The sequence below is a fragment of the Pelobates fuscus genome, chromosome 9, assembly GCF_036172605.1.
Source record: "Pelobates fuscus isolate aPelFus1 chromosome 9, aPelFus1.pri, whole genome shotgun sequence".
Classification (NCBI taxonomy): domain Eukaryota; kingdom Metazoa; phylum Chordata; class Amphibia; order Anura; family Pelobatidae; genus Pelobates; species Pelobates fuscus.
In genome coordinates this window covers 156,102,892-156,120,466 of record NC_086325.1, presented here as the reverse complement: position 1 = coordinate 156,120,466, position 17,575 = coordinate 156,102,892, and the positions used below count along the sequence as shown (strand labels likewise).

At 40.2% G+C, this 17,575-nt stretch overlaps 1 protein-coding gene across 1 annotated transcript in view; it reads right to left on the bottom strand.

The window, feature by feature from the left end:
- Positions 1 to 17,017, bottom strand: part of TRAF1 (TNF receptor associated factor 1) — a 33,058-nt gene extending 16,041 nt beyond the window's left edge. Inside the window, exons 1-5 of the mRNA XM_063431584.1 lie at positions 16,574 to 17,017; positions 5,427 to 5,514; positions 3,869 to 3,967; positions 2,625 to 2,789; positions 355 to 402 (exon numbers count right to left, since the gene is read on the bottom strand). Coding sequence (XP_063287654.1) covers positions 355 to 402; positions 2,625 to 2,789; positions 3,869 to 3,967; positions 5,427 to 5,514; positions 16,574 to 16,722 — 549 coding nt within the window. The 5' untranslated portion in view covers positions 16,723 to 17,017. The remainder of the gene's footprint in view (positions 1 to 354; positions 403 to 2,624; positions 2,790 to 3,868; positions 3,968 to 5,426; positions 5,515 to 16,573) is intronic.
- Positions 17,018 to 17,575: the final 558 nt, after the last annotated feature.

Genomic DNA, 17,575 nt, shown 5'->3' with positions numbered 1-17,575 from the left:
CTGCATGCCAGTGAGTGGGGGGAGGAGGCATGGTCTCAAGGGGCCCAAACAAATGCTTGCCCAGGGTCCAATCATTATTAAAGACGGCCCTGTATAAGGCCCTCGTGAGTGCTCATGGATGTTGCAAGTTGTGCATAGAATGTCCTGTTTGCAGTGTCCTTAAGTTGGTTGCTTCCCCCAAGGGGCATATCTTACACCATAGACAGGAAGCATATCTGAAATTCTATGCATCATTAGCCTATCCTGTCCAGTCTACGCCATTGCTCTACCCCATTCTTGCTTCCAGTTAAATAAAAAAAAAAAACTTTTCCCTGTTAGAGGTACAATACTGGCTATATTCCCAAATTCTCTCACCTTTCCTGTTTTCTGACCTTCTGATCCCCTTTTTGGACACACGTGTCTCTTTAGTGGTAAAGAAAAACAACAGTTACGATTCGGCAAAAGGGACATGACACAAAAATGTATTACAGAGCTATTCGTTATCGCAGGACATTATTATTTGTAAACACGTAAACAGCTCAAAGAAACGAGGCAGCTTATTCATTAAAGAGTGGATTCGCAACTGACATTTTCTGAACCAAGGACAACATATCCAAGTCTGATGTTGGAGTCATTTCCCAAATTAATTTTGTTTCTGTTTTGGTTTTTAATACGTTCATAAAACTGTCCTGTGTTGGATGTTTTCAGTGTTTTTTTTTTTTTTTCCTTTATTTTGTAGAAAAAAATTGTAGTACGTTTGAGAGGCAGTTAATTTTGTCGTCAAATTTCAATTTAGTTTTAGTCATAGTCTTTTGACTATCAAGCAATTTTAGTTTAAGTCGTATTTTAGTTATCTTAATTGTTTTAGTTTTAGTCTAGTTTTAGTTGACAAAATTAACACGGTTGAGAGATGTATTCACTGAACTACAAAATGTGCACAATTGATAAAGGAATTGCAAAGTGAAGATGAAATGGATGAGCTGGGGGAATGGGTGAGGTGGATACATATTCTTGTTTAAATACTTTGGCCTAAGAATTGTAATTCTCTTTTAAATTTTCATCAATTCTTCACAATTCCTTTGTGAAAATTAGCATCCACAGGTACAATTAGAAACTGATGGTATAATCAGTCGATCAAGGAAGAATCCAGGCTGGCAAAGTGTCATGGGAGTTGAAGTTCCAAAGCAACTAAGGATTTTTCTACTTTGCCCATGTCTGCTTTAGAGTGTTGGAGACACCTCCAGTGGCCATTCTCAGATGGCTGCTAGAGGTGCTTCCTGGGGCAGTGCTGCACTGTGTGACAGACATTTAGTGTCTCCACCCTCTGCATGGAGACACTGAACTTTCCTCATAGATATGCATTGATTCAATGTATCTCTATGAGGAGATGCTGATTGGCCAGGGCTGTGTTTGGCTTGTGCTGGCTCTGCCCCTGATTTGCCTCCTTGACAGTCTCAGTCAATCCTATGGGGAAGCATTGTGATTGGCTCAGGACACAACTTGTGATGATGTCAACCAAGCAGGCAGATCAGGGGCAGAGTCAGCAGCTGCAGACCTGAATAAAAGTTAGATGTTACTACATTTAGGGAGGCAGGGGGACTAGATTGTGTTTTTAACACTATAGGGTCAGGAATACATGTTTCTGTTTTGGCCCTATTGTGTTCCTTTAAGGCCAAAATAGCTTCCAGTTTTGCTTTTTTTGTGCTAAAAGAAATTAACTTCTAATTCAATTTGGAATCCCGACAGTTTGGACATTAGCGAATAACCCCAACCATGTTTCTCAAACTATCTTTACATCAAAGGGTTAAACTAATTTGCAAAGTTATAAAAGTTCTTTCAGAATGATAGATGCCAGTGAAATCTTCTCATAACCTGAAACTAATGATTGTATCAAAAGGATTTTGCACAGTGTCACGTCTAGGCCTGACAGGAAGTTAAATGAGGTGTTATATGTCTCTGGGCTGAATGACACAGAAAAATATCCCCTATAACTCCTCTTGACCTGGAAACTTTGTAGACTGGGAAAGTCCACAATTATTTCATTTCTCATTTTATTATAGTCAAATGTTTTATTTTTATTCTAGCACGACTGACTTTGTGTAACACCAGCACTTTTTCCTATACACATATCCCTTACACCAGGGCTGCGTAGAAGGCATATCTCCAGATATTGTAGAACTACAGCTGCCTTAATGCTTTGCCAAAGTTTTCAATTGCACAGCATGATGGTATTTGGAGTTCTACAACATATGGGGATCTATCATTTGTCCACCATACCTTTACCCCGTGCTATTGGATGGTATGTGATAAATGATACCCTGTCTGCGCTTCTGGAAAATCCACTAAAGAACAATCTCAGCACCATCATCACTACATTTCCTTGTAGTGGTTATGGTTCAAATAGTATTTGGGTTCAATATCAGTAATGGTAGAGGATTAGGCATCTACTTTTGGATTCCTGTTTAATCTATTGGTCTGAAAAAGAAGAACACAGTCCCGGTGGTCTTCAAATTCCTGAAATGTTGATGATTCTGATGCATTTCTTAGTTTAGTGAATAAAGCCCTCTTTCCCATTTCCACCAGTCAATGCCTCCACAAGGGATGAATGTATAACAAGTAAAATAAATGTATATTTACGTTCTTACTGGCAACTCGTTAGGGCGAATCCTCTGAGAACATTTTGGACACAAGTTGGTTTTATTGTTTGGACATTCATTTTCCAAGTGGTCGGCAAGATGTTTTCGTCTGACCATTTGACCACAGCCAGTGTGACACTGGATTTCGGTGTAATCACAAAGATTCCTGTGATCCTGAAAAACACGGGGTGTGATTGGAAGTGCAACAGATCAACATCAACGTACGAAACATTTTTGAGAAAAAAAGAAAATGGAAAAAAACTACATACAGAGACCAGGAGGACTCATTGGTAGCATTGTAATCTGATCTTACATCAAACTATGTGACAGTTATTGTAAGTAATGCATCCAACGCGTTTTTCTTCTTACACTGGAATGCGACCAAGAGGAAAAAAACAAGGGTTTTAATCAAAGACATTTTTAGGGAAATCACTTTCTAAAATACGGGTTTGGTTTTCCCCTTTTTGTGAACATTGCAGTCTGAACTTTCCTAATCTTCAGAAACCTATTTTTAACGTTCTTAAAGATTGTTGACAACTTAGAATCTTAGTTTGCTCATATTACGTAAGTCTACAAAAATCAACGTTGTCAGCAACAAATGCAATTTTTTAAGTGCAATTGTCATGATAAAATTACTGGTAGCAATGCCTCTAGGGAGTCAAGCCCAGGTATGTTATCATTGATCACTGACACCATACCACACTTTATGGGTCTGCGACCTGTATAATCGCAAGTTCCGGCAATAAGCCTTACTATCTTTCCCACTGTGCCTTTGTTAGAGTGTTGACTTGATGAAGAACCCACCACAGTTCCTGTCCGCCCCTTGAACTCACAGCACTGATGCCCAAATACTTGCATCTTTAAGTTTATGGTGGGGCTAGGCAATCTTCCGAACTCCAGATACTGTGGACTACATATCTCCTGATGCTTTGCCAGGGATTATGGTTCAAGAGCTTTACAGGAGATGTAGTCCATAACAGCCAGAGTGCCAAAAGTTGCCTACCCCTGGTTAATGTATTAAACAAGGAATGAGCTCTCATTTGGTCAGGGTACATGGTGTTAAAATCACAGAACCAAATGAGTCAGAAAGAGAGTCACTTCCAGGGGTAGAGTCCAACTCCTCATCATCTTTAAACTTCACCGGACAACTTGGAGTTCAGTATTTGTATTTAAAAAAAATAAAAAATGGAACAGCCTGGTGTAAATAGTGCAAGTTACATAGTTAATTTTGTATAATGACACATCATACTTACATCATAGTCCTTCAATACCCCGGCCCATGTGCATTCCGAGGTTGCGCAGTGAACTTTTAATTCCGAGATCTCTTTGTTAATGGCTACGTCGCTGAAGGACTGAAAGAGGCAAGAACATATCTCACACTTTGTAGGGAAACAATGTGAACATTTCCAATAGCTTTTGAGCAGGGGAGCTCTAGCGAAAACAAGAATAAGCTTGGTTTCCATTAAATTTCCCATGATGAATCGCTGCTCAAGCTACTAGTCATTCTGAGACCCTCACACAGTGCAGAGCTTCGTGATCCAGTTAACTTAACAAAGCCAGAGCCATGCATAAAGAAACACTCCAGACACTATAACCACTACACTGCTCTTATGCCTCCCATTGTAAGTAGTCAAACCGCTTGATTTCTTACCTGGGGTCCATCAGACTCCACTCTCCACCTCCTCTCAGCCTTCAAGAGAACTAAAAGCTTCTAATTAGGAGCTTCTGAGCTTTACCCTGCAGTAAAGGGCCAGCTCATTTGCTGAGAGTGTCATCTGACTCAGGGGCCTGGCTGTCGAGCTGAATGGATGCCAACTTACGCAGCTCCGGCCGGAGAGCACACCATCTGCTCCATCTATTTCCCGAGAGACGGCTCATATGGACTGATTCTTGAAATATTTTTTTTTTTAGTCTATTCGCCCTGCAAAGCATGCCCCTGTTGTTTTCTGAAAGTTTGATGAAAATCTCAAGTTATTCGACCTAAGGCCTACCACACCATATGGGTCTACTTATTGCTCCTGAATACTAGCCTGGACTGTACTGTGAACCCAGAGCAGGGCTGATATGCAGAATTCCTGCAGCATGGAGCTGTGCGCTTTAAACAGGGTTTAAACATTCTCCCACCCTCCCTTTGTTCTGGGATTCTGGGTCTATGTATATGTTTTGCTAGACCTCCTGCCTAGCTGTCTCCTTGTCTATTGACAACCTGTCTTTTGACAACAATTACAACTTACCTGCTTCCATAATCTCCATTTGGAGGGTGTAACCTTCCTTGCAGAATCTAAAATTAGCTTCAGAACCTGTAGTGGGCCAGCTTGTCGATGCCTCAGATGGTGGACATGCAGCTTGGCACTACCCCTGACTTTCTCATCTTTGCCTGAAAATATTACCCATGTCGCTTTGCGCATGTAGGCCAGGTGTAGAGGGCCAAAGTCGATTGCACGCAGTTCTGTGAGGGACACTGTGGGCACCATAACAACGTTATCAGAATGAAGATGTAATGGTTTGAGGTACCAGCTTTTCTCAAGGAGTTAAACCATTAGTGAATGCTCTACGTCCACTGTAGTCCAAGGCTTGTCTCAGGAAGCCTCGGACAAGGATGCTGCTGATAGGCTGGGAACTGATGGGTGCACCGGAGCATCAAAAGGACTGAGCAGAATAGAAGCGAAGAAAGAAGTGGCTATTTTGGTCAAAATTTGCAATTCCCAATATTCTGAAAAAACCCTCTGCATTTTGGGGGCCCTGTGGGTTCTATGTAACTATATAAATATAGATGATAAACAGCAGGGAATTTAACAACAAGCGACATACCTTTTCTTCTATTAACACGCATTCTTCTGACAGAGATGAAGGGTCTTCTCCTTCCCGGCATTTTGGACATATAGTCCGGTTTGTGCTACTGTTCCAAAAAAAGAACAATTTTATTTTGTTATTCAATATGTAAGGTGTCTAGAATTAGTCATAGATAATAGCTCACACAGTGACACAAATTGACAAAAAAAAGTAAAAAATCTATTTAAAGCTAATTATAGAATGTAAAGCTCCTGAACGAAAATAAACACTATATCATGGAAATGGTCAAAACATAAATTGTCTTAAAGCGGATGGTGACAGACAATGCCTGATTACTCCGACAGTGACATTGCCACTACAGGTCCGGTGGGGGAAGGTAAAGGTGATATTTACTTACTTGAACCTTTCCCTCGCGGGATCGGCCATTTTGATTCAGCAGGTCCACTTTGGAGTGCATGTGCAAGAGTACAGCATTGAGGTCTATGAAGGATCCCGCAAGACCGCAGGATCCTACACAGACACAGCCAATTACCTGCAGCCGTCATTGGTGACAGCTATCGGGATTGACACTTAGACTTCGCCCTGAGTCTAAGAAAGTCAGGCGGAGGAGAAATACAGAGGCAAAGCAGTCCCTTCTTTCTCTCTGTATATCTCATGACTGGGTTCTGGACTCTTTTTCAGGGGTGGTGACAATTCCACTTTAACTAGGCTGTATAGGGGGCATTAAAGGGACACTATAGTCACCAAAGCAACAATCTCATAGGTAGATGCATGCTAAGGTGGCATTGCCCTTCTTCTGATCTCCAGTCAGATGAACTCAAGGAGGAAACAAAAAATAAAAGAAGAGGCTTCAAGTGTTATAAGTTAAGATGGATGTGAAGTAAACAAACACGATTGCTCACCTTATGAAGAGCCTCTTTAACCTGGCTCTATGTGATAGAACCTGTATGCCAATAACATGGGACACAGACCCTTCTTTAGTGTTGGAGCAGATGATGTTTGGAATCCACAGGACGAATTGATAAGATGCAAATACAAATTTATTAAAACATTAAAAGTTAAAAACAAATGATAAAATAAAGTAAGTCCATGGGCACTTCTTCCGAGACGCGTTTCACAGACTACAAACTTTCTTAATCTCTGCTTTTATTTTTTCCTTCCTCCTTGCGTTTATCAGTGAGATCTGAGCCTGTCAGACCTGCTCCATGCGAGTGTATCCGTTATAATTTGAATACACTCTATTTAATAAAAATAAATACAAAATTTTAAAAAAAGTTACACTATATTAAACCATTAATATTCCTGGGTTACTCTTACAAAAAATACAAAAAACTAATCTTTTTTTTATACGACATAAAATGAAACCAAGAGTTTCTATATGAATGATGCCGCAAAAACTTTCAGAAGGGTTTTTTTATGTAGAAAAGGGAAGGGAAGGTCTAATATATGTTTAATAAAATGTGCGAAGTGGGACGAAATTTTATTATAATTATTAATTGAGTTATACACGCATATTTATTTACATTTTTCTTATTCTGTTATATATGTTTGTTTATCTACAACTTTTAATTAATGAAAATGTAAAAAAAAAATAGTTATAAAACGGAGATTAACTCAATTAACTTCTAATTCTTAATATGATTTTTTTTTTACAAATTAAAACTTAGTAGTTGGTGGGTTTATATACTGAACAAGAAACTGACAATCAAAAGGCAAATTACCGAGGTAATTTCAGATGAGTAGGTGGAGAGGGGACAACTAATTTGACAGAGTGAATAAATCCCTTAATTTGGGGATACATTATTCTGATAATGTATGTACACAAGGAAAGGACACTACAACACGTAAAGAAGGGGTGACAATGGGCACCCCTGCCGAGTCCCATTAGTAATGCTAAAAGGCTGTGACCTAAACAAGTGTTTGTAACTCTACCAAGCAAGGGGAAAAAAGTTCTGGTACTCTCCCCAACTGGGGGGGGGGAGGGTAAAAATGTTAGAGTTACTTGCCCAAATGGGGGGTAAAATGTTCGGTACTCTCCCAGATCAGGGTGAAAAAGTTCAGGTACCCTCCCAAATAGGGCGTAAAATGATCAGGTAGTTTACTAACTCACGGAGAGAAAGTTCAGGTACCCTCCCAAATAGGGCGTAACATGATCAGGTAGTTTACTAACTCACGGAGAGAAAGTTCAGGTACCCTCCCAAATAGGGAGTAAAATGATCAGGTAGTTTACTAACTCACGGAGAGAAAGTTCAGGTACCCTCCCAAATAGGGAGTAAAATGATCAGATAGTTTACTAACTCACGGAGAGAAAGTTCAGGTACCCTCCCAAATAGGGAGTAAAATTATCAGGTAGTTTACTAACTCACGGAGAGAAAGTTCAGGTACCCTCCCAAATAGGGCATAAAATGATCAGGTTGTTTACTAACTCACGGAGAGAAAGTTCAGGTACCCTCCCAAATAGGGAGTAAAATGATCAGGTAGTTTACTAACTCACGGAGAGAAAGTTCAGGTACCCTCCCAAATAGGGAGTAAAATGATCAGATAGTTTACTAACTCACGGAGAGAAAGTTCAGGTACCCTCCCAAATAGGGAGTAAAATTATCAGGTAGTTTACTAACTCACGGAGAGAAAGTTCAGGTACCCTCCCAAATAGGGCGTAAAATGATCAGGTAGTTTACTAACTCCCGGAGAGAAAGTTCAGGTACCCTCCCAAATAGGGAGTAAAATGATCAGGTAGTTTACTAACTCACGGAGAGAAAGTTCAGGTACCCTCCCAAATAGGGAGTAACATGATCAGGTAGTTTACTAACTCACGGAGAGAAAGTTCAGGTACCCTCCCAAATAGGGCGTAAAATGATCAGGTAGTTTACTAACTCACAGAGAGAAAGTTCAGGTACCCTCCCAAATAGGGAGTAAAATGATCAGGTTGTTTTCCAACTCACGGGGAGAAAGTTGCTTTCCCAAATAAAAAGTTTTGATATTTTTTTAAAACTTCTACCAGGGTTAAAGGTCAGGTAATCTCTTCTCCAGATGGGAAAAAGAAAGTCTTCCAATCAATCGTAAACAGTTTAGGTACTTTCCCAGTGAAGAAGGAAACAGTTTAGGTAACGCATTCAAGAAGGGAAATGTTTGGGTGTGACTATAGCTGAGTTGAGGGAATTGTTCCAATGTAGGTATTTTAAAAGACATTTTGTTCAGTTTTACATTCACTACATTTCAGTGTTCAATAAATAAACCTCACGGTGTTATTATCACATCTGTGAGCTTGCAGGAAGTCATACAGATTTATTCACTAAAGATAGAATTTAAAATATTAAGATGTAAGGCCAATGTAGCCGAGCTGTAAGCATAGCTGAATTGGAGAATTTTTCTGGTTCAACTGTTTCGGCCTTAAATTTAAAATTCAGTTTGAATTCCCAGCAATCAATTTCATTAGTCACATTTACTGGTGCAGCTGTGATTTTCACTTTTCCCGTGATTTATTTGAGTTGTGTAATATTGGACAAAGCTTCTCATACGTGAGTGCAACAACCAAAAGCCGTGCAACAGGCTATGCCAGTTTCCGTCTGCACAACGTAAAAACAAACACAAACATTTCACTGAACGAAGAAAGTAAACTAAAAAAAAAAAACAAAGATAAACAGCAAGTCAAACTTCCCGCACCCTCACCCCAAAAACAAAATTACAGACAGCAAGGCACAAAGTGTTTATTGTAAAATTCCAAAATTAACATATAAACAAAACTAATTTCAAAAGCAAAAATGCATACATCCCAAGTGTCCCTATGTAGGAGGGACAGTCCCTATTTTCCGCCCAAATTCCTATATTTTACCCTAATGTCCCTCGTTCCTAGGAGCTCCATATTCTTGGTGTGTCTGAGTGTATAACAGAGCTCCACAGCAATAATACTCCCAGTAATGTGTCTGAGTGTATAACAGAGCTCCACAGCAATAATACTCCCAGTAATGTGTCTGAGCGTATAACAGAGCTCCACAGCAATAATACTCCCAGTAATGTGTCTGAGTGTATAACAGAACTCCACAGCAATAATACTCCCAGTAATGTGTCTGAGTGTATAACAGAGCTCAACAGCAATAATACTCCCACTAACGTGTCTGAGTGTATAACAGAGCTCCACAGCAATAATACTCCCAGTAATGTGTCCGAGTGTATAACAGAGCTCCACAGCAATAATACTCCCAGTAATGTGTCCGAGTGTATAACAGAGCTCCACAGCAATAATACTCCTAGTAATGTGTCTGAGTGGATAACAGAGCCCCACAGCAATAACACTCCCAGTAATGTGTCTGAGTGTATAACAGAGCTCCACAGCTATAATACTCCCAGTAAGGTGTGTGAGTGTATAACAGAGCTCCACAGCAATAATACTCCCAGTAATGTGTCTGAGTGTATAACAGAGCTCTACAGCAATAATACTCCCAGTAATGTGTCTGAGTGTATAACAGAGCTCCACAGCAATAATACTCCCAGTAATGTGTCTGAGTGTATAACAGAGCTCCACAGCAATAATACTCCCAGTAATGTGTCTGAGCGTATAACAGAGCTCCACAGCAATAATACTCCCAGTAATGTGTCTGAGTGTATAACAGAACTCCACAGCAATAATACTCCCAGTAATGTGTCTGAGTGTATAACAGAGCTCAACAGCAATAATACTCCCACTAACGTGTCTGAGTGTATAACAGAGCTCCACAGCAATAATACTCCCAGTAATGTGTCCGAGTGTATAACAGAGCTCCACAGCAATAATACTCCTAGTAATGTGTCTGAGTGGATAACAGAGCCCCACAGCAATAACACTCCCAGTAATGTGTCTGAGTGTATAACAGAGCTCCACAGCTATAATACTCCCAGTAAGGTGTGTGAGTGTATAACAGAGCTCCACAGCAATAATACTCCCAGTAATGTGTCTGAGTGTATAACAGAGCTCTACAGCAATAATACTCCCAGTAATGTGTCTGAGTGTATAACAGAGCTCCACAGCAATAATACTCCCAGTAATGTGTCTGAGTGTATAACAGAGCTCCACAGCAATAATACTCCCAGTATAGTGTGTGAGTGTATAACAGAGCTCCACAGCAATAATACTCCCAGTATATAGTGTGTGAGTGTATAACAGAGCTCCAAAGCAATAATACTCACAGTAATGTGTCTGAGTGTATAACAGAGCTCCACAGCAATAATACTCACAGTAATGTGTCTGCGTGTATAACAGAGCTCTACAGCAATAATACTCCCAGTAATGTGTCTGAGTGTATAACAGAGCTCCACAGCAATAATACTCCCAGTAATGTGTCTGAGTGTATAACAGAGCTCCACAGCAATAATACTCCCAGTATAGTGTGTGAGTGTATAACAGAGCTCCACAGCAATAATACTCCCAGTATATAGTGTGTGAGTGTATAACAGAGCTCCAAAGCAATAATACTCACAGTAATGTGTCTGAGTGTATAACAGAACTCCACAGCAATAATACGCCCAGTAATGTGTCTTTAACCCGTTACAGCGTTCTATGGCGTCCCACATTAAGTGGGCTTAAAAGGTGTTACTCTGTAACTGTGTGCGTCCTCCCAGCCTCGGGGTATCTGCCTACCCTTGCGATCGGCTTCAGGAGACTGCCTGACCACAAATGTAATTGCACTGACAAAGTACAATATATATCACATATTTTCATTCTACCTGTATTTTGATATTAATAAATATCTCAATAATTAAACAAATACACATATATATATATATATATATATATATATATATATATATACACATACACACATTTATATTCTACATATATATATATATGTATTATTTTTACATAATTGTAAGATTTTATTAATTATAATTGGTACCTGAGTCCAGACAATTTAATTTGCAAGCCCTTTATTTGACCCTGTTATTTTCCAAAACACCTTAAAACCAGTACATGTGGGATATTGCTGTACTCGGGAGACATCGCTGAAAACAAATATGTGTTGTAAAACATATGATATCGTCAGGAAAAGTGCAGTTTTTGTGTGAAAAATGCAAAAACCAAATATGAATGCTAAATTTGACCAGGGTTTGTCACTAAATGGCTACTAAAAAGATTGGACACTCCCCGTGTGGAGCTATACAGTCTCAAAAACAACACAGGCCCAGCAAACCAATCAGGCAAATTTCAATGTGCAAAAACGGAAAAGAGGAAAGCTCTACATTTGACCCCTGTAATGTTCCAAAACCCAATAAAACCTGTACGTGGGGGACACTGTTGTACTCGTGAGACATTGCTGAACACAAATAGGTGTATTTTATTGTAGTTAAAACCAACAGTATTATGGCATTCACATTTAAAATGCAATGGAGAACTTGGAAAATAACATTTCTTAATTTCTAACCCTTTTTTTTAGATTGTTTTCATATTAAATTATGTTTTATATATAAATATTTGATGTGAAACAAAAGCCCTGCTTCTCATGAGCAAAATTATATATAATAAGTAGGGGTGCACTTAAAGGGACACTATAGTCACCTGAACAACTACAGCTTATTGAATTTGTTCTGGTGAGTAGAATCATTGTGATTGGATCAGACTGTCACTTCTGATGATGTCAGCAGACAGCTTGTTTTTTTCTGAGGCAAACAGCATGCAGATCTAAAGCTTCTGGCTTGAATACAGTAAGATGTTGCTATATTTATGGGGGCATGAGGGGCCCAGAGTGCTAGATGGTGGCTTTAACACTATAGGGTCAATAATACATGTTTGTGTTCCTGACCCTATAGTGTTCCTTTAATTTGAAATAGATAAATTACGTTTGAACAGACATATATCTCAAATTCTAGGGTTTGTTTACATTTTGTTTTTATCAGAATGTGTACAATTGCCTCTGTCCTTAAGGGGTTAAGCTACAACAAATGTGTTTAGAAGTGAGTCTGTGTAAATAAGATACATTGTTCTTAGTTTAAATTACATTTTAGTTGCATGAATTGTTGTTATTAAGTTACCAATAGTGATGTCCCGAACAGTTCGGCGGGAACTGTTCGCCAGCGAACATAGCGTGTTCGTGGTCGCGAACACGCGCGATGTTCGGTCCGCCCCCTATTCGTCATCATTGAGTAAATTTTGACCCTGTACCTCACAGTCAGCAGACACATTCCAGCCAATCAGCAGCAGACCCTCCCTCCCAGACCCTCCCAGCTATGTTCGCAGGCGAACGGTTCCCGGCGAACTGTTCGGGGCATCACTATTGGTAACTTAATAACAACAATTCAAGCAACTAAAATGATAGATTTGAGTCTAAAATAAGGACTGTCCCCACCCAAACAGGATCATTTGGTAGGTATGACAAATCACAGCTCTAGTTTCCATAACTGTAAATCTAACCGCAACTCCCACAAATACAACTCAAAGCTTCCATAACCCTAGGAAACTGAGGGCACTCTAGGCGCGGTGGCTGTCCCCACTATCAGTCTCAGCCAGGCTCAACCTCTGGTACTTGCTCTCCGTAGCATATCTGTGAAATTCCCTAAAACCTGTAGCCTTAGCTTTTATAACTCACTGTCTCTGAGTCTAACACCCATAATTCTAAGGCTTCAGAATCTCCAGTTCTCACTAATCTAAACTTCCATAGCCCTAACTCCCATTAACCTGAGCTTAATGCTTATAATGCCAACATAAATGCCCTGGTACATCCCCTCGTTATGTGTCAAACCATTTTTGAGTAGTTTGAACTGAGGGAACACCAGGAGGTCGGCACATTGCTACAGGAGGAGTTTTTACATTTGAGCAGTCTCAATGTTGTCTATATTGTGATGGTACTAATAGGCTAAGAGTGTCAGCTGACACTTGGACAAAATTGATATTATTATTGAGGAAGTGTAATTCCTGGATCAGAAATATGGCCACGTGGGTTAGTCTCTGAACAATCGGAAATGTTTTGATGTAGAACTGATTGGTGGTGAGATTGATTCATTTTTGTAACTTTTTAAAATTATTTGTAATTTTTTGTTTCTTTACATACATTTTATTAATTCATTACCATGACCTGTTTAATGCATTACGAAAATAACATGTCGCTTGTTACTTGGAGTGGCCTTTTCATTTTATCTCCTATTCATGGCGCTCGTACCTACTGAACCTACTAGGGGTATTCATCAGCACAGAGAACTGTCAGTGCAGATTTACAAACAGCACAAAAGCAAACTGCACATAAATTAAGGGTGTGACACACACTATCCATGCGGACAAAGCAATGACAACACGATCAATAAATAGCAGACTCACAGCTGATCACCTAGCATTCAGAAGCAGAAAGCATGGCTGCTATACTGGACATATCCCATGACCGACTGACCGACCGACCAACCAACCAACCATTTTACTGCCTACCCTCTGGCTTAAAAATAGACAGTCACACAGACGGACCAATACATAGACTCCATCTCTCAAATCGATATATCTCTCACTATACGTGATGTTGCTTTCTGCTTTGTAGATGTTCTCCTCAAATAGATAATATTTGTACCCATATCCTCCTTAAATCAATCCAAGGTCCTATCCTTCTAGATTCAATCTGCTAACTCACTCACAAGGTTTCACAAGCTCCTGAAAACAAACCATTTTCGATATTCTGTACGCATTTTATAAGCATTCTATAACACTCCATAACAACTCCTGAACATTCCATCCTGGGTCATCTCACCTGACCAAATCACCTCAACCATTTGCTCCCAATGAACCCATCACCGCAATCCTTGCAAGTTGTACAACAGTCCTCGTCTGATTCCATCCGATTCTTAATGTTCTATACAATTTCACAATTTGTGAAACCGTTTTACTTACTGTTTGTTTACAATAGTTTTATTCTCAATTTGACTGTATTACTAATCTACGCAAATGGCAGTGGATAAACCAGTGGTAGTCAACCTTTTTTTACCTACCGCCCACTAATGCAACTTTTTGGTTGAAAAAATTTCCTTACCGCCCACCAGTTTTCGCGCAAATGCGGAATATTTTTTAGAAAGGAGGGTGTTTTACAAAAAATAAATGTACGTACATTTATCTTTTTATTTCTACTTAATGCAGGTTTATAAGGTTTTTAACTTTATAAAGTTTAATGAGAAAACAATAAAGTAAATTGAAATTACCTTTACTAGTGATTAATGAGATCCTTGAGGTTGATGCTGCGAGACTAAATATTTGATATCTGGTTCGATTTTCGTAAGGAACAAACGAAGGTCTCTTTCAGTGATATTCAGACGACTTCTCTGTTTGCGCATAATATGATTTCTCATATTATCTCTCTATGATTTTTCTTGTGCGTCAGCTCATCTCCTCTCCCTCCTCAATTCCCCTCCCCACCTTTTTTTTCCCCTTTTTTCTATTTTTTAACCTTCCTTGTAGCAATGCCCAGTAGGAAGGCTGAGCTAGGTAGCCCACTTACTATATAGTCCACTATAACAGACAGACACACGTACAAGACACACGTACAAGACACACGTACAAGACACACGTACAAGACACACGTACAAGACACACATACAGACACACATACAGACACACACACGACACACACACACGACACATACATACACACACGACACATACACACACACACGACAAATACACACACACATACACACACACGACACATACACACACACACGACACATACACACACACACGACACATACACACACACGACACATACATACACACACACACGACACATACATACACACACACACGACATACATACACACACACAACACACATACAGACACAAATACAGACACATAGATACACACACACGACACATACATACACACACACACACGACACATACATACACACACACACACACGACACATACATACACACACACACACGACACATACATACACACACACACACACATACACACACACACACACGACACATACATACACACACACACATACACGACACATACAGACACATGACACATACAGACACATGACACATACAGACACACACAACACACATACATACACACACACATACATACATACACACACACACAACACACATACAGACACAAATACAGACACAGATACACACACACACGACACATACAGACACACACGACACATACACACACACAGACACACATACATACATACACACACACACGACACATACAGGAACACAGACAGACACACATACACACAAGACACATACATACACACACACACAAGACACACATACCAACAGACAGTAACACATACATACACACACACAAGACACACATATATACAGACACACACACACACACACACAAGACATACATACAAAGACACACACACACACATTATATTTAAGTCACCCTCCTGTTTCCTACCTTTTAGATTCAGGAGGGTGACTTTCCCTGGGGTCCAGTGGTGGCTCAGGTGGATGGGAGTCAGAGTTCCCACTCTGACTCCCTGGTCTTCCTCCCGCGCGGCTCTCAGGGTTAGCTGGGAGGAGTGATGTGCAGTCACTTCCTCCCAGCTCTGCGATGTCATCACAGGGGGCCCGGTCGCGCTGTTAAAGCGCCCAGCGCTGACCGAGCCCCCTCACAATCCACATCCATCGGGTGGCCCTGACAGCATGGGCCACCCGATGGACCCCTCCATATGCAGCCCCGGCGGTTTGCCGCGCGGGCCGGAGCCGCAATTTGTCACGGCGGTACCCAGTCGCAGGGGTACCGCCGGCTCGCACCCGCCCGCCCGTCCGCCCGGTCGTGAGGTCGTCAAAACCTGGAAATCCCTACCGCCCACCTGAAATCCTAAAACGCCCACTAGTGGGCGGTAGGGACCAGGTTGACGACCCATGGGATAAACAAATATATAAATACAGAAATAATCAATCAATAAATAACTAAAACAATTCCATTCAAGGAAACACTACCAAGCCACATATTTAGTCTTCTGGGTGACACATCTTCAGTGCTAGAGGCTTGTTAAATAAACTGTGAGTTCTGGAGAACTGATGAAAAAAAAAAAAATTTAGGCCAAACTGAGAAAGATTGTTCAAAATTTAATCTAAAATGTTTTAATTTTTTTATTTTTTTTATTTCTCCACAGTTCTCGATTTAGTAAATAAGCCAAGTATTGGGTTACATTAAAGCTGACGGATGGGGTCTACAAACCTGGCCAGTCGAGACAAGCACTGAGCGCAGTACCTGTGACCGCACATCGTCTGCACTGCTTTCCTCAAGATGTTTTCGCAGTGGCAACAAAGATATTTTCTCTCTGGTACATCATTGCAGATAATCTTTGGGTAGCCATAGTCATTCATGTTGGAGACTGCGCTTTAAGTCTGGATACGTTTTTTCCAAAAATGTTAATCCAGTGAAAATGTAGAGAAATGGGCTGCTTACAAAGAAAAAATGGTAAGAGCCGTATCTACGAGAAAACTTAAAGTAACTGACCAAGTTGAGAAACTAATGTAGAAAGCAATCCCTAGTTACAGTCACGTCCTCTGACAGTCCCCTGTTGAAATAAGCAGAAAACGGAAAGTACACATGAATTCCCCTTTGTACTTTGTAATACTCCTTAGTATCACAGGGGAATTTCTGCTTTTTGTAATTTTAGTTCCTTGCTGCTTGCGTCTGTATAGAATCTGAAAGCGAAACAAGATTACTGCTGTAGTTCAGCAAGTGCGAACATTCTCTGCGAGCTGGCTCGAGATACAATCAGATCTTTATTTCAATTTGAGTTGAGTCATTTAATTCGCTAATATCCAGCGAAAGAGCTGAGAAAGTTTCGCAAGAATTAAACGGGGGGGGGGGGGGGGGGAAGGGGGGGGGACATGAAAAGCGTGGCACAGTGATAGGAAGCAAAAGCAATGTGTGTAATGGGAGTGGGCAAACTGTGTATGATGGGAGTAGGCTGTCTGTGTGTGATGGGACTGGCACACCTATGTATGATGGAAGCTTTGGGCATCACTTTTTAGCTACAATTTTAATGACAGGAAATTTGGTCATGTGAGCGTGCATGTCTGTGTATGTGTGTACACACACATATACAAATAAATAAAAACATATACATATATTACTTTTTTTTTCTCTAATGCAATTATTAAGAAAACCAAAATAAAATCCTGCGCACGTTTATAAATAGACTCAAATTAAACATGGAAGCAACATTAT